Below are 22,717 nucleotides of genomic sequence, written 5' to 3' on the forward strand. Positions count from 1 at the left end.
TGAAGATCTCGTCAATGCTGTGTACTACTCCCTTCACAGAACAGCGCAAACTGTCACTAACCAGAATAGAAAGAGGACTGTGAGGCCCCGGTGCACAACTGAGCAAGAGGACAAGTACATTAGAGTGTCTAGTTTGAGAAACAGATGCTTCACAAGTCCTCACCTGGCAGCTTCATTAAATAGTACCTGCAAAACACCAGTCTCAATGTCAACAGTGAAGAGGCAACTCCTTCTAGGCAGAGTTGCACAAAAAAGCCATCTCAGACTGGCCAATAAAAATAAAAGATTAAGATGGGCAAAAGAACACAAACACTAGACAGAAGAAGATGAGGAAAGAAGTGTTATGGACAAACTAATCTAAGTTTGAGGTGTTCGGATCACAAAGAAGAACATTCGTGAAATGCAGAAAAAAGGAGAAGATAGTGGACGCCATCTGTCAAACATGGTGGAAGCAATGTGTTGGTCTGGGGGTGCTTTGGTGGTGGTGAAGTGGGAGATGTGTACAGGGTTGTCACGTTCTGACCTTGATTTTCCGTTGTTTTGTATTTATTTAGTGTGGTCAGGGCGTGAGTTGGGTGGGCAGTCTATGTTTGTTTTTCTATGTTTTGGGGCATTTCTATGTTTTCGGCCTAGTATGGTTCTCAATCAGAGGCAGGTGTCATTAGTTGTCTCTGATTGAGAATCATACTTAGGTAGCCTGGGTTTCACTGTGTGTTTGTGGGTGATTGTTCCTGTCTCTGTGTTTGTTGTCACAGGATAGGCTGTATAGGTTTTCACGTTCCTTTTGTAGATTTGAGTTATTTCATGTATCGTTCAGTTTTCCATTAAAGAACATGAGTAACCACCACGCTGCTTTTTGGTCCGCTTCTCCTCCTACAGACGAACGTCGTTACAGAATCACCCACCCACCAAGGACCAAGCGGCGTGGTAAACAGAGGCAGCAGCAACAGCAGCAGCAGGAGAAGCGACAGGTGCAGCAGGAGCAACAGCAACAGCGGCACAAGGAGGAATGGACTTGGGACGATGTGTTGGACGGCAAGGGTTGCTACACATGGGAGGAGATCCTGGCGGGAAAGGATCGCCTTCCATGGGAACAGGTGGAGGCAGCGAGGCGAGCAGAGGCAGCCGGAGAGAGGAGCCGGCGATATGAGGGAACACGGTTGGCAAGGAAGCCCGGGAGTCAGCCCCAAAGATTTCTTGGGGGGGGGGGGGGGGCTAACAGGGAGTATGGCTACGACAGGTAGGAGACCTGAGCCAACTTCCTGTGGTTACTGGGGGGCTAGAGAGACCGGGCAGGCACCGTGTTATGCAGTGGTGCGCACGGTGTACCCAGTGCGGGTGCATAGCCCGGTGCGGTATATTCCAGCTCCGCGTATCGGCCGGGCTAGATTGAGCGTCGAGCCAAATGCCATGAGGCCGGCTCTACGCATCTGGCCGCCCGTCAGCCAGGGGCCGCCAGTGCCGTCAGTTAGCCAGCGCCAGTGAAAGCCACGGAGGCGGACAATAAGGCGGACTAAGACAATGATGAAGTGGAGTCCGCGTCCCGCGCCAGAGCCGCCACCGCGGACAGACGCCCACCCAGACCCTCCCCTATAGGTCAAGGTTTTGCGGCCGGAGTCCGCACCTTTGGGGGGGGGGGGGGGGGTACTGTCACGTTCTGACCTTGATTTTCCGTTGTTTTGTATTTATTTAGTATGGTCAGGGCGTGAGTTGGGTGGGAAGTCTGTTTGTTTTTCTATGTTTTGGGGCATTTCTATGTTTTCGGCCTAGTATGGTTCTCAATCAGAGGCAGGTGTCATTAGTTGTCTCTGATTGAGAATCATATTTAGGTAGCCTGGGTTTCACTGTGTTTGTGGGTGATTGTTCCTGTCTCTGTGTTTGTTGTCACAGGATAGGCTGTATAGGTTTTCACGTTCCGTTTGTTGTTTTGTAGATTTGAGTTATTTCATGTATCGTTCAGTTTTCCATTAAAGAACATGAGTAACCACCACGCTGCTTTTTGGTCCGCTTCTCCTCCTACAGACGAACGTCGTTACAAGGGTAAAAGGGATCTTGACTAAGGAAGGCTATGACTCCATTTTGCAACGCCATGCTATACCCTGTGGACGGCGCTTAATTGGAGCCAATTTCCTCCTACAACAGGACAATGGCCCAAAGTACAGCTCCAAACGATGCAATAACTATTTAGGGAAGAAGTCAGCTGGTTTTCTGTCTATAATGGAGTGGCCAGCACAGTCACCGGATCTCAACCCTATTGAGCTGTTGTGGGAGCAGCTTGACCGTATGGTACGTAGGCAGTGCCCATCAAGCCAATCCAATTTGTGGGAGGTGCTTCAGGAAGCATGGGGTGAAATCTCTTCAGATTACCTCAACAAATTGACAACTGGAATGCCAAAAGCCTGCAGGACTGTAATTGCTGCAAATAGAGGATTTTTTGACGAAATTAAAGTTTGAAGGACACAATTATTATTTCAATTAAAAATCATTATTTATAACCTTGTCAACGTCTTGACTGTATTTCCTATTCATTTTGCAACTCATTTCATGTATGTTTTCATGGAAAACAAGGGCATTTCTAAGTGACCCCAAACTTTTGAGCGGTAGTGTAAGTACAGTGGCTCTGCAAGTAAGTCCTAATATACAGGATGTATTTACATTATTTGTTCATCTGCTACATTTCAAGTTGATATTCTAAACTGAAAACTTATTTGCAATTTCACGTTACAAACCATTCACAACACTTTTCGGGAAAGCAAAATATAATAAATATTAAAAGGAACATGATTCCTTGAGCACAATAAAAACGAACAGACATCCCCTCATCTACACATTTGTCATGGTGATACTGGCGGCAGGTCTCTCATAGTAGCATGTTTTAAACATTCTGATCAGGCCAGGTCTGCCTTCATTTGGCCATGCAAATTGTTTACTGACAAGGTGAACTTCAGTCAGTGTCCCATATGGTTGTAGAGGTATGTAACATCAAGCTTCTCTCCAAGTCATGAGCTACCATAACTTGAGTCTATAGCACAAGCTGAAAATTCACTATTATCCAAACACTACAATGGGAAACTGCTCAATTACAGTAAAAGTTCACAATGCAGTTTACAGTTCCCTTGGATTTCAAGTCTGTATATAATGTACCAAGGCTAGATTGGTGTTGTGTCGGGAGGAATCCCATTGGATGTTGTCTATCACAGGTAGAACCAGACGTTGTTGAAATGAGTTAGGAATACTGTTTGTTTGCATGCTACTGTTTCACTACACCAACTCACTGCTAAAGTGCTTCTTACAGTAGGTCTCTAGGCCCATGCTGTGCCATTGTTTACCAAGCCTACAGGCCTGATGCCATGAGCTCTGTAACAGCACCAGGATCTCTGGGTCTGGATCTGCTCTCTGGTGCTGCTCCCACACTGGGGTGGGTGCTGGGTGGGTTGGGCCTGGGCAGATCACACTCAGGGTGGGTACAGTAGTAATCAGGGATCAGGGTCCACCATGGGATCAGCAGTGAGACATGCGCTTGCGGTACTGCTCCACCAGGGGCACCAGGCACTGTGGGGAGCCGCTCTGCAGGAGGAAGGGGTGTTCTAGCAGGTCTGTGGCGCTGGCCCTCTCCACTGGGTCCCGGGTCAACATACGGTTCAGGAAGTCTTTCAACACCGGGGATACCTATAGTGTAAAGTCCAAGCTAATTCAGCAGACATGTTGAAATAGAGAAAAGATGTGTGTGTGTTTCTGTGCATGTGTAAGAGAGTATCTCTCTATGTACTGTATGTGTTCTGTTTGACTGACCTGGGTTGTGTTCCGTACGGTGGGAGCTGGCTCATCCCTCAGTCTTCTCATGGCTGCAACGGGGGTCTCACTGAAGTAGGGGGGCTCTCCGTCCACCATCTCAACTACCATGATGCCCAGAGACCACACATCCACCTGGCAGACACAACAAACCAGTATGCAGTATACTGGATATCAGCAGTGTTGACATGCACATGAATACTGGACATCATGAGTATGTGTTTGGACACAGTTAGTATGCAGTAATATACCTGTAAAGTTAGTTAGGATACAGAGTCATTTTGAATATCTTCTTTCTCACCTCAGTGCTGTATGGAGATTTAGAGATGACCTCCGGAGCCATCCAGTAGGGTGTTCCTACTAAAGACTTCCTCTTGGGAATGTCCTTACTGATCTGTGCACAGAACCCAAAGTCTGACAGCTTGATCTGTACAGGACAGGAGCATTACAATTAAATTATCAACAGTTATGAATACATGAACAGGTGTGTTCTCTCTCAACTCAATTCAAAAGACCCACCCTCCCATCCAGTGTTAGCAGTATGGAGTCACTCTTGATGTCCCTGTGGATGACTCCCTGGGAGTGAAGGTAGGCCAGGGCTTGCAGCACAGCCTCACACACTGTGGCTATCTGCTCCTCACTCAGCCTGCATGGGGGAGTGACATAGATACACACAACACTCAAAACTGCACTGCAGAATGGCTGTTGTTGTGTCACCCAGGTGATGCTATAAATGAATGGTGGCATAGGTGAGGTTCAGATGACTATGTGCATTCAGAGTGTCACGTTTATGCATTTAGAATATATAGCCTAGGAGATTTTGAACGTTGAAGAACTGTGTTTCAGAACCTCCTCAGTAAATACCTTAGCACACATCTGCAGTTCAAATGACAAATCAGGCTCCTCACCACTGTTCTGGTAAATAGCTGAGGGATGGGGCTGGAGCTCTCAAATTCATAGACAGAGCTACGCATGCAAGGACTGACCTCCATGATATAAAAATGTATAGTTTTGACCATGTTCTGAGGCTATACAATGTTTGTTAGAAATATAATTTTGACAAATAAATGGAGTAAAACAAGCTTAGATTTTGGGTTCTGATGGGGTACGACAGTTGAACTATGCTCTTTTTAAGTTATATTCTTAGTTATATTCTTAAAGAATCAATGGGTATATATCATTAATTTAAAAGTAAAAAAATGTAAGTAGCAATCGCAGATTGTTCCTTTAAGGCTTCCAGAGCGATATAGATTGTTTCAAAACTTATTTTGGGATGGATTGAAGTATGAAGGAGGTATATTTTAGCAAAGGGGTCTTATTCCAGACTGTTCAATCAAAACAAATACTAATCTAGGGCTCTGACAACCAATGAAAATTGCAGACTCCATCTGGACCATTTTAATATGTCAGCTGGCTAGATAGAAATGCACTCTGTCCCCATGTCTCTAGATACCTGGTTTTGGGGTCAACTCCTATCTATATAGTGAGAATGTGTCAACTTTCAGTTTGGAATTAAAATACATTGACAGGTAGTGTTAATATGCATTGACAATTTGTTTATGCATACAGTTTCTGATGTATTTAACAGCATGGGAGCATAGATTGATTCGTGTTTTTGGATCAAATTAAATTAACCACGTCATTTCAACATGCACAAATCTAATTATGTTATCAGATTATAGTTTCCCATAGGAGGACACAGTGTTTTGCTCTTGTATCAGTGAGAATGAAAGCAACTGTGCTTAGGTGCCTGTCCCCTCAAGCAGTCAGTAGCACACTACCACATAATGGTGAAAATAGGTACTGAAGACATGACTAGAATTTTGCTTTATCATTCTGTCACGTCTTTGAATTCTTGTCTCTTAAAAATGACTATATTTTACTTTTCATTGTTCCTTCAATACAATTTGCCCCCAATTGTTTATGGGGTAGTAGGTCAGATCTGTGCTGTGTCTCCATACCTGGTCTCAGACACGATGTTGGTTAGTGCTCCACCCTCTATGTACTCCATGATGACCCAGAGCTCCTCCTCCACCAGGGCACTCTTAAACATCTCCACCACGTTCCTGTGCTGGTAGTCCCTCATGATCACCACCTGGACAAACAAATACAGTTGATAACAGAGGTGTCACGTGAGGTTACTGATGATTTCAAGTGGGCACTGATGGGCAAAATAGGGTTTTGGGTATTATTGTCAGGGACAATAACTAACTGATGGACAAAATAAGGACTAGCTGGATCTAAGGGGGCATGTGTCTCCGCAGTTTCAATTGATAACAGGTGGGCTCTGTTACAGATATAGTATCTTAATTTGACCAGTTTCTCACAGCCAGAAAATAATCCTGCAGCAACAGGAAATGTGAATTATTATGTGCATTATAATGAATGGACATTTTTGTAGAGGGTGATCATTTTTTTTCTTAGGATAAATGAAGTCTGACATTTGAAAATGTAAATTATAAACTTTAGAAACGTTTTAAAATCTTGAATACATTACAATGTGCATTTCCTGCTGTGAAGGGACATTTTCTGCGACAACAGAGAGATCAAATTAAGATAGGATATACAGCACCAGTCAAAAGTTTGGACACACCTATTCATTCAAGGGTTTTTCTTTATTGTTGCTATTTTCTACATTGTAGAATAATAGTGAAGACATCAAAACTATGAAATAACACATGTAGTGTCCAAAAAAAAATCAAAATATATTTAAATGTGAGATTTATCAAATTAGCCACCCTTTGCCTTGACAGCTTTGCATACTCTTGGCATTCTCTCAACCAGCTTCAACAGTCTTGAAGGAGTTCCCACATATACTGAGAACTTGTTGGCTGCTTTTCCTTCATTCTACGTTCCAACTCATCCCAAACCATCTCAATTGGGCTGAGGTCGCATGATTGTGGAGGCCAGGTCATCTGATGCAGCACTCCATCAATCTCCTTCTTTGTCAAATAGCCCTTACACAGCCTGGAGGTGTGTTGGGTCATTGTCCTGTTGAAAAACAAATTATAGTCCCACTAAGATGGAATGGGGTATCGCTGCAGAATGCTGTGGTAGCCATTCTGGTTAATATGTGTGCCTTGAATTCTAAATAAATCACTGACAGTGTCACCAGCAAAGCACCCCCACACAATCACACCTAGTCCTCAATGCTTCATGGTTGGAACACACATGCGGAGATCATCCGTTCACCTACTCTGCTGCTCACAAAGAGACGGCGGTTGGAACCAAAAATCTCAAATTTGGACTCATCAGACCAAAGGACAGATTTCCACCGGTCTATGGTCCATTGCTCGTGTTTCTTGACCCAAGCAAGTCTTTTCTTATTGGTGTCCTTTACTAGTTTCCTTGCAGCAATTAGACCATGAAGGCCTGATTCACGCAGTCTCCTCTGAACTGTTGATGTTGAGATGTGTCTGTTACTTGAACTCAGTGAAGCATTTAATTGGGCTAAAATTTCTGAGGCTGTTAACTCTAATGAACTTATCCTCTGCAGCAGAGGTAACTGTGGGTCTTCCTTTCCTGTGGCGGTCCTCATAAGAGCCAGTTTCATCATAACACTGGTGGTTTTTGCGACTGCACTTGAAGAAACTTTCAAAGTTCTTGAAATGTTCCTTAATGACTGATCTTCATGTCTTAAAGTAATGATGGACTGTCATTTCTCTTTGCTTATTTGAGCTGTTCTTGACATAATATGGACTTGTTATTTTACCAAATAGGGATATCTTCTGTATACCACCCCTACCTTGTTACAACACAACTGATTGGCTCAAACGCATTTTAAGAAGGAATGAAATTCCACAACTTAACTTTTAACAAGGCACATCTGTTAATTGAAATGCATTCCAGGTGACTACCTCATGAAGCTGGTTGAGAGAATGCCAAGAGTGTGCAAAGCTTTCATCAAAGCAAAGGGTGGCTACTTTGAAGAATCTCAAATATAAAATATATTTTGATTTGTTCAACTTTTTTGGTTACTACATGATTCCATATGTGTTATTTCATAGTTTTGATGTCTTCACTATTATTCTGCAATGTAGAAAATATTCAAAGCAAAGAAAAACCCTGGAATGAGTAGGTGTGTCCAAACTGTTGACTGGTACTGTATGTATATGATGTATCCAACGTGATATATTGGTGATTTGGGGTGAGGTTTTGGGGGTCATTAAGGATGGTGTTGACTGGAGGTCTTCATACCTCGTTGAAAAGCAGCTCTCTTCGCTGTTGTCTCCGCAGGTCCATCATCTTCACGGCCACCTGCCTGCCACTGTGTTTCTCCCGAGCAATACACACCACCCCCGTCGAACCTTCGCCAATCTTCACAAAGTTCTCCAGGTACAACCGAGGGTCTCCCTTGTCTACCACCATCTGCAGGGCAGCCTTAAACTGTTCATGGGTCACCCTGGGGGGGTCTGGTGGCGGCCTCTGGGGGTGCTGAGGGGGTCTGAAAGCAGGGGAGCATGTGCCTGGGGGGCTGGTGGCCAGGGAGCCTGTGGGGGAGGGCCGGGGCTGGGAGGGGCTGTCCTGCCTGGGGAAGGGAGCATTAGGGCACCCTGAGTGTCTCAAAAAAGGGTCAGGGCCATTGAGTCTCAGGCCCATGTTGGGAGACAGTCCCAGGGTGTAGCTGGCTGAGGAGCGCACCGTCCTGTGGGGTCTGATGCCACTCATGAAGGGACTGCTGGGGGTGCTGGGTAGGAAGCCTGACTGGTGGTGCCTCAGAGCCGACTCTGCCTGGATGATGAGAGAGTAAGAGAGAGAGAGTTGGCTGTCTTCCCAAGGTCCCTCCCCTGCTTTATTACTGGATGTAAATAACAGTGCTTTACTCTCACACTATGCATTCACTTCACCTGGTATGCCCCTTGCTAAAACGCCATTCAGATATAGGATCTTAATTTGATCACTCTTTTGTTGCTGAGAATTTTTGCTCTTTTCATGAAGCCTACTTTTTGCCAGTGAATAGCCTAACCACCGATCAAGCAACATTATGGACTTAACATTCAAATCCTGTTGCTGCAGGATTATTTTGCTGTGATAATATAGGGCAACTTAAGATCCTACACCTGTAGGTACCTCAATGTACCCTTGAGATCTTGCTAAACATAGCATCTCTCAACGTTTACAAGCACATTCAAGCAATAAAGTCACAAATCACATTTTAGCACCTCTGAAAAAACAACAGCATTAATTGAGCAATCGACTGTAGAATGCAGTGATGCAGTCTGCTGTAAGATGGAGAGGAGCTATGGGCTCTACAAGTGTTTTCTATAAATGTTTCACCTAAAAAACTGTCTATGAAGTAGCTCACTGTCCATTATATGCACAGGGTTTTCAACGAGTAAAGTTGTTAATTGCTGTATATACCACAGCACAAGAGGCTGTTGAGGGGAGAACAGCTCATAATAATGCCGAAATTAGCAAATGGAATGGCATCAAACACATGGAAACCATGTGTTTGATGGATTTGATACAGTTCCACATATTCCTCTCCAGCCATTACCACGAGCCAGCCATTACTGGCCAATGTGAAATTGGTTGACGTATGTCTGTAAATAATATATCATAGTTGATTACATCAGCTAAGCTAAGACAATGTACATCTAAAATAGAGATGAGAGATAATGATGAAATGACATGCTTACCTTCAGGTCGTAGGAGGAGTATGGTCTGCTAGGGCTGTTGTGGGAGTGGATGTAGAGGTTGGTGCGGTACTCCGGAGGGAGGTGTCGCCCATGATCAGGATGGGGCTGCTGGACAGCCATGGCTGGGTTGTAGAAGCATGAGAAGGGCCTCTGGTTGTGTGGCATAACCCTCGGCACCTGGAAGTCTCTCCTCACCATCAGTCTCTCTGTGGGACTGCCCACCTCACAGCTGATATAAGCCCCTTTAATAGGCACCTGTATGGGCTGGGATGGAACCGGGGGTCTCTCCAGAGAGCTGACACTCACCTCGTAGGTGGACTTAGCCCTGGGAAGATCCCCGTTGGGCTGCAGGGTGATGCTCTTCTTCATGCCCATTTGGGGCATCCCACTCTCACTGTGGATGTTATGAGCCCTGTCCCTCCACTGCTGCTGCTCCATGTCATCCTCTCCCAGGTCTTCATACTGGTAGGTGTCCCCCTCCTTAACCTCCCCCAGCCTGCCAAGGGACTGGGCCCTCTTCCTGCCTGAAGGGCTGCTCTTCCTTAGGGAGTTGGAGCTGGTCACGGACAGCCTACTCATGTCGGAGATCATGGCTGAGATGTAGTCTCCATGGCCGATCATACTCCCACGCACAATGGTCTGAAAGGAGAGCAGTTATGTCCAGCCAACCACATTGACTGGAATGATCATAACATACTTAGATGCCTGTGCATTTGGGTGTGGAATAATGAGGGTGACACAACTGTCGCTGGAAGATTATTTTTAGAACTCTGAGTCTGAAAGGGAAGTTTGGGCATTCTTCAAAGATCCAGACTTAACTCGTTTTCCCAGTTAGTTTTGCTGGCAATATGTTGGAAGGACATATCTACATATTGCATATTTATTTTGTAGCATAGATGGTGATTTCATATTTTGGCCTGTATGCAGGCGCATCTATTTTGTAATGTGGTTTGTATAAAAACGGTAAAAGCTGACAGATTCTTTCTGACAAGTAAAATATCTAGCAGCACCCATCACAGTGGCATAGAGAAAGAGCATTAACTTGCCCTGACAGAACAAGATGACACAGACTTAAAAATGCATTGGCAGAAGGCCCTTTCAGTTTAACATAGAGAATAGGCCCATTGGCTGATCACTCAATCTCTGGGTAAAGAAAAGTCATGTTCACTGTTATGAGAGTCTTCCATGCGTCTGTCTTTAGTATGGTGCTCTAGTCTGCTCTCACAGCTGCACAGGTGGCTTAAGGGCTATTTATACCCTATGAAGACGGACCCCGTGTCACAATGTTGTTTTCTTTTGTCACAAAAGGGGTGGCTCCTTGTAGTGCATTCCGACATTCTACGTACTCCCGTGCCACACCACATGAAAATTGTAAAGCGCTGTATCATTCCTCTCGTAGCCATGGGGGCAGCGTTGAAGCTCGCATGGTTTGTAAATCTGATTTGTAGGCTATGTATCAAAGTAACCTATTTTGCATTGATAAGTACATATAATCTCAGCGACTATTCAAACAATAAACCAAACAACATTAAAGCCTTATTAGAATCCCCCACAAAAAGGTATTTTGTTTAGAAGTGATAACTTTATTCTAGGCTATTTGAAAATGTCAAAGCAGTGCTTGTTTCTTCTTCTCTGTGACAAAAAAAGTTTAACGTTATATTTTTTAGATGATATGGGAGTGAATACATTGAAGCAGCATATCAGATTGGGATATTGTTGTAGGTTACACTGGGAACTATAAGAATATTTGACAGGGCATATTATTTAATTATACATCAGATTATTTCACATGAGATGTGGGAAGCTAAAAGGCTAGCTAGCTCGCAGTGTTTAGCCAACTTGCCAGCAGGGGAAGACAAGACAAGCCAGACTCTTCTTTTTGCTTTCACAAGAAATGAGAAGACAACAAGAAAACCTCTGTCACCCCTTGATGAATGTTGCTACTTGGGATGGGTGAGGTATCAGGTTACCCAAAGGTGCACGTGTTGCTCTACAATGTCTGACTCCACCCAGCGCACTCATGCGTGTAGATCTACACACGTGAAGACTAATTCACATCCCACTGCATACCCTTTACAAAGGACAGAATGCATCATTATTGTTCAAATGTAGCAAATGTGATCATGTTTCATGTAACCTCTCCAACCTTTGCCTCTGCCATGCAGGCTACATAATTTACAGAACACAAGACTCCTCTGTACTACCAATCCAATCCCGATGATCCCATTAAAACCATGACTCTGCTTCATAAGCTGACGAGGAGATTCTGAAATGCAAAGCTCAAACTTATCCACTGGTGGTAATGAAAATGTGTTATGTTTTTCTAAGGGGCATATCGGCACGAGCATTCAGTCTAGCGCAGAAATCCTTAGATTTGCAGGCTTTATCGCTCACTGGCATTTCCATTGCTGTACCTGCACTTTCTATTCCTCAGCGTGACATCTATGGGAAGGCACCATGGATCGTTATTAATTGCCTGCATTGAGTAATAAATCTTGGAGCCCTCCAAGGATTCATGTTGTACAGTCAGTGTACACAGCAGGGTCATTAGCTGAGCCCTGTGATAGATAAGAAAGCAATATGACAGGGAGAACAGCAAAGTGTTGACCACCACAGTGCTCTGCTGCAGTAAAGGACTCTGTACTGTAGTAAGAAAGCCTCTGCTAGAAACGCTTTAGATGGAGGGCTTTGAGGCTCACTAATACTGGAATATTCTCAGAAATAAAATCCTATACATTTTCAACTCTTTTTAATCTGTTGGAAAATACATCAAGAGAAAAAGACACCCAGTGCATACAGCCAGTTGGGCTGAGAATAAGGCCCAGTACCTTCTTTGGATTGAGCTCAACTGGGGTGATCCGGGAGGGGTCCACCATAGGCTTGGGCCTGCGGAGGTTCTCTATCAAACTGTGCCATTGGGTTGGCAGGCCCACGAAGCAGCCTCGTTTAGCATCAAAAGAGGTGTGCACCCGGTGCTCAAAGTTCTTTGGTGCCGAGATCTCTGGCCTCTTCTTTTTCTTCTTACGAAACATTGTCAGGTCCAGAAAAGTGACAGCTTGACAAATTCAAGATGGCCCTGCATAGACAAGAAATATATATAACATGTTTCTAAATCTGCAGCACACTTAACATCTACTGTACTGTTCATACCATTGATACAGTCACTTACAGCTCCTTTAATCTATGAACAGCTTGTTATCCATCAATGTGTACCCCGAAGTGACTAAGCCATCATCAGATGCAGTACGTTCCCAGAAATCAAAATACAAGTGAATAAACTCAAATCTATCTGTCTAAAAAACATTTTCCATCTTCCAGACTGGCTTCCTGTCTGTCACTGGCCTTTGTGCTTTAGAACTCGTCTTAGGGGGACAGAGTGCATTGGGTTTGTAAGCCTGTGTGTAATGAAGGATATCTGGTCAATTAAGGCTTTTTCATTCTCTGTGCCCTTTTACTTACGAGCACACAGCCGGCCTCGCCAGAGCCCACAGGCTTCCAGAGCATTAGAGGGAAGAAAACACACTAAAAGTCTACCCACTATGCTACAGTCTGCCCACTATAACCCCATCCCCATTCCAATGCTAATGAAGGAGCATGAATTTTTCTGGCTTGTAGGGAAAGTAACCACTCAAGCTTTAGATATAAACCCCTCTGCACTGACAGTGGAGTGGTATAGTGTAAGCCAAGGACACTGCTGTCATGTCTCTCATGTGTACCTACCACAAAGACAGTTATCAATTACATTACATCTAATGTCCTTAGCTGTACTAGGATAGAATTCACCCACATTTATGCTTGTGTATTTTCTTGAAAATATAATAGTGCATTTGAGCTGCTCTTTGATAAAGTGCTGTTGGAGAACATGTTTTGTTGAAAGCTGGTGGATGTTTGCTAGAACATCAAATAGGAACATGGCCGGTGGCCCACTGTAACAAGCTGGCATGACACGTTAATGACGTTGTCATATGTAACACAACAAATGTGCCTTCAGTTGAACATGGCTCATCTCCCATGATGCATTGTGACACAGTGGGAGTTTAGGAAATCACTACTACGGCATTCTGTAACTCAGCAGGCCATCACACTGGCAGCCTCCCCTCCCACACTCTACAATCCCAATCTCCCCCTCCAAGGATAATTCAAACAGAAGGTTAATATGCTAAGTGTTGCATAAGTGTATCATTCTGTGCTCTCCCTATGTACGTAATGTGAAGCTGGGAAGGAATTGAATTCTGACAGGGACACTATAGCGTGAGGGAGGCTGGCAGGAGGTGGGGTGGGTGGGCTTGAGGATAGAGCGGGGACCACAGAGCAGGGTAGACCTGACTGTGGTTGTAGACGGGGACCTTGTTTTTCACTCTAAAACACAAAAAGGCTTTTAAGGAGTGTTTGTCTTTTGAGTTTGATTAAAGAAAGGTTTGAAATAACCAGAAAGTACATTACTGTTTTTTCGCTCCATTTGCCTGGTTCTCTAGTTCTGTGTCTGTTCAGAACTGTGCATTTGCAGATGTTGGCACTACTGAGCCAAATATTTACACAAGGCTCTTGTGTTTCCTGTACAATCAGATCTATCAATATTTACTCATGAGTGAAATATAAGCTACTACCGTCATCCGGTGCCAGTGATAATGGGATGATACCATCACAAACAGAATGGCTGCTCTCAGTGCTCTGTGCTGTGTGCTGCTACTCTATCAGGCATCCTCGCTTTGCAGAACTGCAGATTACAAACACAACATTATACATCACTATATGCCTTCTATGCGGTTCCTTTCAGAATAAATGGGAGTTACAAAGTAAAGAACCAAGTAATTGGACACAAATAAAAACACAGTATCTTGATTCATTCTCAACAAAATGAATTGAAAAGTAGATGATTTACAAGTTGTGATCACAGGCTTCTGCCCTTACATCGACATATCAGAATCCACTGAGCTAATGACTGTTCAGATAACAATATCTTTCATTTCAGCCCATAGGAAAATACTTTATATACAGTATATTCATGCAGAGCTGAACTTGCAGCTGCTATAATAACGGTTTCTGGTCACATACTTCTGAACTACTGGGACTTGACCCCATGCCTCAGCAGCTTGCCTTGAATCTATCAAAGTGCTGAAGCAAAACTTGGCCACATGCTGTCAAGGATATCAGAAAGCATAGAGGATGAGGTCATTCTAAATTGTGCTACACTTGTTGATTTCTTTCCAACTCCATGAACACACGTGCAAACATAGCATAGATCCAAATACCTGCCATGAACACAGAACCAATCATGCGTACCTTTCACAACTGATTTTTAAAGATTGATGGTTCAGTGCCATCAATTGTTCAAAATCACTTTTCAAAGGGACACATGCTAAACTCTTTACCTGGCATACTGGCCTACTTAACGTTAGAAAACATACTTACTCTTGTAGTACAGTCTGATCAATAATCACTACTCTAAGTTGTATGAATTACAACCCTGGTTTTTAAAAACAGACAGCCTATAATTCCAGAATGTGTCAGTGTCCCTGTAAACAACATACCTTAGAGTGCAAACATGCCTTCATACCCAACGCCCATCTCTAGATCTAAAAACAGCCATACCACCCTGTGAGCAGCTTTAACAGACAGACAAGACTCTCAGTTATCCCATCAATCCAGACCCATAGAGGACAGGACTAGTGATGGGGGGCGTATGCACCCCTTACCATATTCTTAGAAGGGGATATAGAGATAGCGAGATATAGAGAGATACGAGAGGTATTGGATTTGCTGGATGTGAGTCCACCAAGCTTAAGTGAATGTTTTCCCTATTTCGTCCTGACTGACTTTTCATCCTTTTTGGCAGGATTGCACTGATGTAGGGAGGATGAAGGTTACTATGCTTGTAAGATCAGTAGCGTGTTCAGCCCTCCTGTGATCGAATTTTAGGACACAGTTTCTCCCACGAGTGCTGACGCACGTTTGTTGTTCACAAAATATGTGTCAAATTGTGAGGTGTGGGTGGGAGATGGGACAGAAGGTTATCCTCTTTTTGTGTTTGTCAATGCATTAATAATCCAGGGCTGAATTACACAGCTAGACCTGTGCCGTGGCATAGATACCATCAAGGTCTTAACTGCTGTTTTGGACTCTGCAGTGCGGTGGTGTGGGCTCAGAGATTTCTATTCTATCAGCTTCATTATGATGCCCGTTTTGCCCTTTGAGTGTAATGAGACTGCATTGCCTCTCAAGGGGGGTGGAGGTGGAGGGGTATGTTTTTTCAGTACACACACACACACACACACACACACACACACACACACACACACACACACACACACACACACACACACACACACACACACACACACACACACACACACACACTCTGAGGGAAGGATAAAGGTACACAAGAAATGGACGTGACTGGACGGCACAATTGCAGTGTTTATGATTGTGGTTGATGCTGCCCTTTCCTTCAGTAGCCATGCCTGTCTAAAGAGTCACTTCTAGTGGCAATAACAGAGCTGAGTCAACACGCAATAGGGTGATGATTATTGTTTTAATTTAAACGTTTAAAAGGTGTAATCAGACTGGATTCTTATGACACATAAAGACATACTCCCTCCGTGTATATTTCATTAGTAAGTGGTCTGGTATATCATGCAAGTGTTGTGCAAGCAAATGAAAGGGGAGACACACTATAGAACCTGCACTAAGTTACTCATTGCCGGAGTGTGACTGTAGAGTCACTGGGGGCAGACCTTCCTCATAGAGGGAAATGGGGTTTCTTTGCTGATGGCCTCAATCATCATGTTACCGTTACTCAGTATAACATGAGCTGTTACAGGAGAGGGTACAGTACTCTACACCACAGTACATCATATAATAGGAGATAAATTATATACATCCTAAAGTGGTTTAGGATCTAGACAATAACATTGCAATGAAAAGAAAGAAAGTGCATTTGTGCTTAATGTTTGCTCCTCCCAAGTGTGGTCTTTATTTGAGCTAGTGGTACAACAACAGCATATAAAAACAAAAAAAATGTATTGTTACATCGCTAGCTCAAATAAAGACCACACTTGGGAGCAGCCAGCTATGTACAGTATACCCTGGGGCTAGATCATGAACCACATTCATTAGACACTGTAGTTTATTAAAGTAAAGCTCTAAAACAGAAGAATATTCTGGAAAAGTGAGTATGCAAAACTCACTGAACTAGGTCATCTGCCCTTGCAAGCTTCAAACTCCTGTTAAGTAAGCAAGTCAGAACTGCATCAAATCACTGAAATTCTGGTTTTAAAGGAAACTGAAAGCTTTTCCATCATGTTCTTAGTTCTTATTTTCCTTGAGTGACTAAGAAATTAGTTTCAGAAATTAAGAATTGTCCTTATCCTAAAACTTTGCGCTGTTTTAACTTCTAGGGTAGAAACAGTGCATGACTGCTCATAACTTTTGGCTGAATATTGACAGTATGGAGTGGAGGAATAGTCCAAAGAGATAGAAAGGTGTGTGGGGGGGGGGGGGGGGGTATTTAGCAAGGTCTGTCAGTATTGTCGCCGGACACTGACAACATTTCAATGGTTTTGATGTCTTAGTTTATCTCTTTTTGTGTTGGAACCTCGCCACGTGTTGTCCTCCCTCCTCATCACCAAGAGACTCAAAGACTCAAACTTTTATATGTCAACGTTGACTGGCTTCAATGGCTGTAAAAAAAAGCCATAATAGGAGGGATTTGAGAAGGGGACAGGGAGCTTGACAGAGAATATACATCATTCTGCCTAAATTAGATTGGCACAGATTCTCCAGGCCCAGTAAGTGTGAGAGAAAACGGCTTAGTTCTTCACTAGGCCAGAGTCAATGAAACACTAACAGAGTCATGTAAAGTAAAAGCTAGCTCTTATCTACCCCGAGCACCTTGACATAATGACACTGTAAACAGCACATCTCAAGTCGTAAGCCCTGGTGTGCTATTCCCTCTGTTTGCATCCACTGCCTCCGCTGATCCTCAACACTGGAGCTCCCCAGGGGTGTGTGCTCAGTTCCCTCCTGTACTCCCTGTTCACCCACGACTGCATGGCCAGGCACGACTCCAATACCATCATTAAGTTTGCTGACGACACAACAGTGGTAGGCATGATCACCGACAATGACGAGACAGCCTATAGTGAGGAGGTCAGAGACCTGGCCGGGTGGTGCCAGAATAACAACCTATCCCTCAACGTAACCAAGACTAAGGAGATGATTGTGGACTACAGGAAAAGGAGCACCGAGCACGTCCCCATTCTCATCGACGGGGCTGCAGTGGAGCAGGTTGAGAGCTTCAAATTCCTTGGTGTCCACATCAACAACAAACTAGATTGGTCCAAACACACCAAGACAGTCGTGAAGAGGCCACGACTAAAGCCTATTCCCCCTCAGGAAACTAAAAAGATTTGGCATGGGTCCTGAGATCCTCAACAAGTTCTACAGCTGCAACATCGAGAGCATCCTGACCGGTTGCATCACTGCCTGGTATGGCAATTGCTCGGCCTCCGACCGCAAGGCACTTCAGAGGGTAATGTGTACGGCGCAGTACATCACTGGGGCAAAGCTGCCTGCCATCCAGGACCTCTACACCAGGCGGTGTCAGAGGAAGGCCCTAAAAATGGTCAAAGACTCCAGCCACCCCAGTCATAGACTGTTCCCTCTACTACCGCATGGCAAGCGGTACCGGAGTGCCAAGCCTAGGACAAAAAGGCTTCTCAACAGTTTTTACCCCCAAGCCATAAGACTCCTGAACAGTTAACCGAATGGTTACCCAGACTTTTTGCATTGTGTGCCGCCCCCCCAACCCCTCTTTTACGCTGCTGCTACTCTCTGTTTATCTTATATGCATAGTCACTTTAACTATACATTCATGTACATACTACCTAAATTGGCCCGACCAACCAGTGCTCCCACACATTGGCTAAACGGGCTATCTGCATTGTGTCCCACCACCCGCCAATTTGATGCTACTGACACATGCCTGTACCAAATAAATGCTCTAAAAAGTCCTAGCTCCCAAATCGCCCGGCCATAGGGTGATATCTAGTCAGTTGAACCAGTGAGGTGTGGGGGGCTGCCTTGTCAGCTCGGGGATTCGATCCAGCAACCTTTCGGTTACTGACCCAACGCTTCTACTAGCCAGGAAACCTGCTGCCCCGTATAGAGTACTTATAACTGTTCCACTGAGGCCTATAGGCAGTAGGGAAGTGAAGTACAGTACTGACCTGCACTCTGTTTGATTAAAGATGCTACTGGCTTCCACCAGTCCTTTAAACAATCTGACTCTCAGCAGATAAATACATATAATCTGGTTAGTCCAATGAGACAGGCCAAATGGCCTCTCAGGGGTGTAATTTATTGATGCAGAATTCCGCTCTAGCTATCTTTACTGTACACCCTTCTTCCTATGAAAGGGACAAAATTACAAAATATATGTTTTCCCTCCATGTTATCAATTTGCGGCAGCTCAGTTCCTCTTCCGTCACCCAGTATGGGCGCTGTCTCATCACACAGTGTGACTGCAGGGCATCCTGTCCTAATTTTACTTGGTCGCGTTCTAATCCTCAGTGTTTGACATCTCATGGCCAGTGGCCACAGAAAACTCTTAATGCCCCCTCTCCTCTCCTCTCCTCTCCACTCCTCTCCTCTCCTCTCCTCTCCTCTCCTCTCCTCTCCTCTCCTCTCCTCTCCTCTCCTCTCCTCTCCTCTCCTCTCCTCTCCTCTCCTCTCCTCTCCTCTCCTCTCTTGGCAGACACGACTGTGAGTCGAGCATTCCTCTTGCCTCCAGCAGGCCCACATGTGCACAGTGCTGGGCCGTATGCTAAGGGTACAGTATGGGAACTCTGTCTCGGCAGCACCTGTGTGCTTCTCCATGGGGTCCGTCTGTCACCATCCCAGCTGTACCTGAGACAGGCCAGCTCGCTTGTCATCGCCTTGACAGCAATGTGAGGCAGCGCTAGACTGTGAACTTTTAGAAAAATGAGGGACAGAAAAAAGAGGGTTCCAAACAAGTAATGACGTGAGAAGAGGAGTCACGAGTGTGTATGACATGTCACTCACCCTCAGCTAGCATATGTCCACCTGGCTCTGTGCGCTCCATAAAACTCCCCTCTCACATACTCTTTCTCTCCCTCCCTACCTGGCCTTCTTGAATATCAATGAGAAACCTGAGAAACAAACACATGGCGTGTCCGTTACCTCTGGCTGTGGTATAAAGAGTGTCCAAAGTGTAGTGTTAACTCGAATCTGTAGAACCCCCACCAACTAATTAAACACACTTACAAAAAATAGAACAGGGTTAATTAATGACCGATCAGGTTATCTGAGTGCTAATTATTGATTAACCTCAATTAATCCTCCAGCACCTAGGAGTGGAGCCTCTGCCACTCCTAACCATCCCTGGTCTGGGGAAGCTGAGCTCTATAGATCTGTTGATCCAGGATGTCCCAGAGCAGCGCTTCTCTGTCTGATGGTTCTAACTGGCCATTAGCCTGCTAGTTAACAGAGGCAACCCTGTGCTGTGCAGCAGGTGCAGAGGGGCCTTTCAGCTGAGTCAAACGGGGTCAACTACTCACAACTCATTTACTGGTGTGAGAGGTAAGTGGTGCATGTCATACTGCTGCAGTCAAACATGTATGATTAAGGCATAATTGGCAGTATAACTTCAGGGCATGTGGTTAGAGTTTCAACCTACGGCAGTTATAAACCAGAGCAGAGATTCGTCAAGTTGTTGATCGTACCAGCAATCCCATGAAAACTATATCCCATTATATTATCTCCTTGGTGTAAGTACTTAAAACAAGACTAGTATAACGTAGACTATTAATGTAATATAATCTACAGTATAAAACCTTGTAAAATGGCATGAGTGGTTAATTGTCAGTCTGCCACTTGGTCTCTGCTATTCGCTGAGCAATTCTTCTCTGTATCCTCATTTCCACAGAGTACAAACACGTAGCAGTACATTACAACCATCCTGGCACACTAAAGGAACACATTTTGTGCATGATGTCACAGAGCAGAAGAAGAAAGCTCATGTTTATCTAACAAATCCCACACTCGTCAGTTTGTTCCCCTCCCTCGGCATCCACGTAAGCATAACTATACATACAGCAGCTGGATCCCTCAGTCAGCTTACAGTCAGCTTACAGTCCCAGATAAGGACAGATGCATAGGGACAACAATGAGTACCTTTATTCTGCATGCATGCAATGAGCATGGAATACTATAGCTTTGTCTGTATTGTCTCAACATGATTCATTCTCTGTCAAAACACAGAAGTATCTGCTTGCTCACCAGACACTCTGGGAGATCATTTCAACAGAAGCTGAGGAGAGAGAGAGAGAGAGAGAGAGAGAGAGAGAGAGAGAGAGAGAGAGAGAGGGGGGGGGGGGGGGGGGGGGAGAGAAAGAGGACGAGCAGGTGAAAGCAGCATTTCAGTCAGTCTTTTCTTCTCTCCCTTATTACCACCTGGGCTTACTGCATCCTGTTCTCTCTCTCTCTCTCTGATCTCCTCCACCACCGCTGTTGCCTTCCGACACCGCACACACACACATAGACACACACTACCTTGTTCATTATCAATGGAGCTAAGCCTCTTTTCCCTTTTTCTGCCCCATGCCCCCATCCCCACTCCCCAGATGGAATACACAGGGTGTGTGTAGGGATTCATTAGTGGGAAAAAAAACCCGTCAGTCTCCTTACCTTGCCGATCGCTGAAGAGGAGAGCCTCTCCTCCAGGAAGGGAAGAGTGCAAGAGTGAGCACACACATTTACACACACACACTTGTTATACACACTCCCTCACACACACCCCCACACTCTTGCACATACACACATGCATACACACATGCATACACACACACACACACACACACACACACACACACACACACACACCGTCGAGGAGGGCTGGCTCTCAAGCAGACGCACACTGCAGGCTGCTGCTTGCTTGAGAAAGCCTGATGCATTCCTCCCTCCAGGCAGAAACACACACTGCCATCTCGAAAGCTCTTTGTTGGGGATGATTCATCCCCAGCTCCCTCCGTGGCTAACAACTTGTCCGTGCACCGCTATACCGCTGCCTGCTCCTGGGGACACAGGGTGGCCAGTGACAGGGACAAAACCAGAGGAAAAGCCCCATCCAAGATGCGAGAATATCACAGCCATGCAGAGTTCCTTCCCTCCCCCTCTCTCTCTCTCTCTCTCTCTCTCTCTCTCTCTCTCTCACACACACACACATCCCCTCCTACTCTCTCTCTCGCTCTCTTTATCACCTCCCTCCCTCCTCCCACCCTCTCATTGGGTTGTCTTTGCAGTGGCCCTAAGTTGATATCAGCGTGCTGTGTGTGTGTCTGTTTAGGCTTGTTTCCAATGACTGAAAGGGAAGTAGAGCTGCTGTACACACAACCTGGGATACCTTTCATCCATCTGGTCCCCCTTTCCTTCTGGGGGGTGATATTAGAACAGTAACCGAAGGTGCCTTTTTCTCCCTGCCTGGTCAACAGATGCATTATCCATGTTAATGACAGGGTCGGGGATGACAGTGTTTTTTTCTCTAACAAAAGATATCTGGAATTAAGGAGAATGATTATAGCAACAAAAAAAAACACAACAATAAGAAAATGAAATACATAGCAGAAATAGCCTGCAAGACTAACAAGATTTAGGACACTAATACATGGTCTTTTGATTAAAAAATACTTGTGCATGAGCTCTACAACAACCAAATATAAAGTTATTTTACCCCACATCAAATAAACCCAAGTAAAAGGCTTGACTCAGCAAATTTGCATAACAATTATACAGATTTGAACACTAGGGGGCTTGGCAGATGTGACCCCCCTCCCTCTGTTGTCTTTGTTATCATCACTGTTATTGCTGATATTGATTGGTCAGCCTACTGGGTCTGTCCTGTTAGTACTGTCTGCAATGCAGTGCTATTGGGTGGGAAGCCTTATCCAGAACACAGGTCTCATAGCTCACAATAACAAATAAAAATGCCTCTGTTTGCTCAGACTATCTGATGGTGTCTGGTCCTTTTGCTGCTTGTTTACAGACAACCGTTTGTTTGTTTGCACCTCATATCCTTCTGTGCTACAAGTTTGCATATGGTTGCAGAGACATATATGGCTTAAGTGGGTTCAAAAAAAGTCCCATTCCTCCCTTTATTTAAATCCTCCCTTTATTTATGACAATATACATTCTGTCTATGGCCTCTGTTATTTATCTGTCTAGGATCGTAATATCATTCAAGTTCAACACGAGGCAATACAAACCTCAAA

General features: G+C 44.7%; 1 protein-coding gene across 3 annotated transcripts; it reads right to left on the reverse strand.

Annotated features, from left to right (window-relative positions):
- Window positions 1–2,263: 2,263 nt before the first annotated feature.
- Window positions 2,264–21,634, reverse strand: LOC110505472 (serine/threonine-protein kinase PAK 6-like). Of its 3 annotated transcripts, XM_036962863.1 has the most exons (9): window positions 21,138–21,634; window positions 12,260–12,507; window positions 9,432–10,070; window positions 7,990–8,523; window positions 5,754–5,887; window positions 4,312–4,438; window positions 4,094–4,219; window positions 3,793–3,927; window positions 2,264–3,669 (listed from the first exon to the last, which is right to left on the reverse strand). In XM_036962863.1, exons 2-9 carry the CDS (start codon window positions 12,461–12,463, stop codon window positions 3,502–3,504), a joined length of 2,067 nt encoding a protein of 688 aa, XP_036818758.1. In that variant the 5' UTR covers window positions 12,464–12,507; window positions 21,138–21,634; the 3' UTR covers window positions 2,264–3,501. The 3 variants fall into 3 exon arrangements, with proteins under 3 accessions (XP_036818758.1, XP_036818759.1, XP_021440385.1); XM_036962864.1 differs by lacking the exon at window positions 12,260–12,507; XM_021584710.2 differs by lacking the exon at window positions 21,138–21,634 and having other exon boundaries at window positions 12,260–15,689.
- Between the last annotated feature and the right edge of the window lie 1,083 nt (window positions 21,635–22,717).

This window comes from Oncorhynchus mykiss, chromosome 25, assembly GCF_013265735.2.
Source record: "Oncorhynchus mykiss isolate Arlee chromosome 25, USDA_OmykA_1.1, whole genome shotgun sequence".
Classification (NCBI taxonomy): Eukaryota; Metazoa; Chordata; class Actinopteri; order Salmoniformes; family Salmonidae; genus Oncorhynchus; species Oncorhynchus mykiss.

Bases quoted from the DNA above. Each gene is read 5' to 3' on its own strand.
- LOC110505472 (XM_036962863.1), bottom strand. From the start codon at position 12,463: ATGTTTCGTAAGAAGAAAAAGAAGAGGCCAGAGATCTCGGCACCAAAG. The intron at 4,220-4,311 runs GTGGGTCTTTTG...TGTCCTGTACAG, and splicing joins TGCTAACACTGGATGGGAGG to ATCAAGCTGTCAGACTTTGG. The intron at 3,670-3,792 runs GTCAGTCAAACA...TTTACACTATAG, and splicing joins CCGTACGGAACACAACCCAG to GTATCCCCGGTGTTGAAAGA.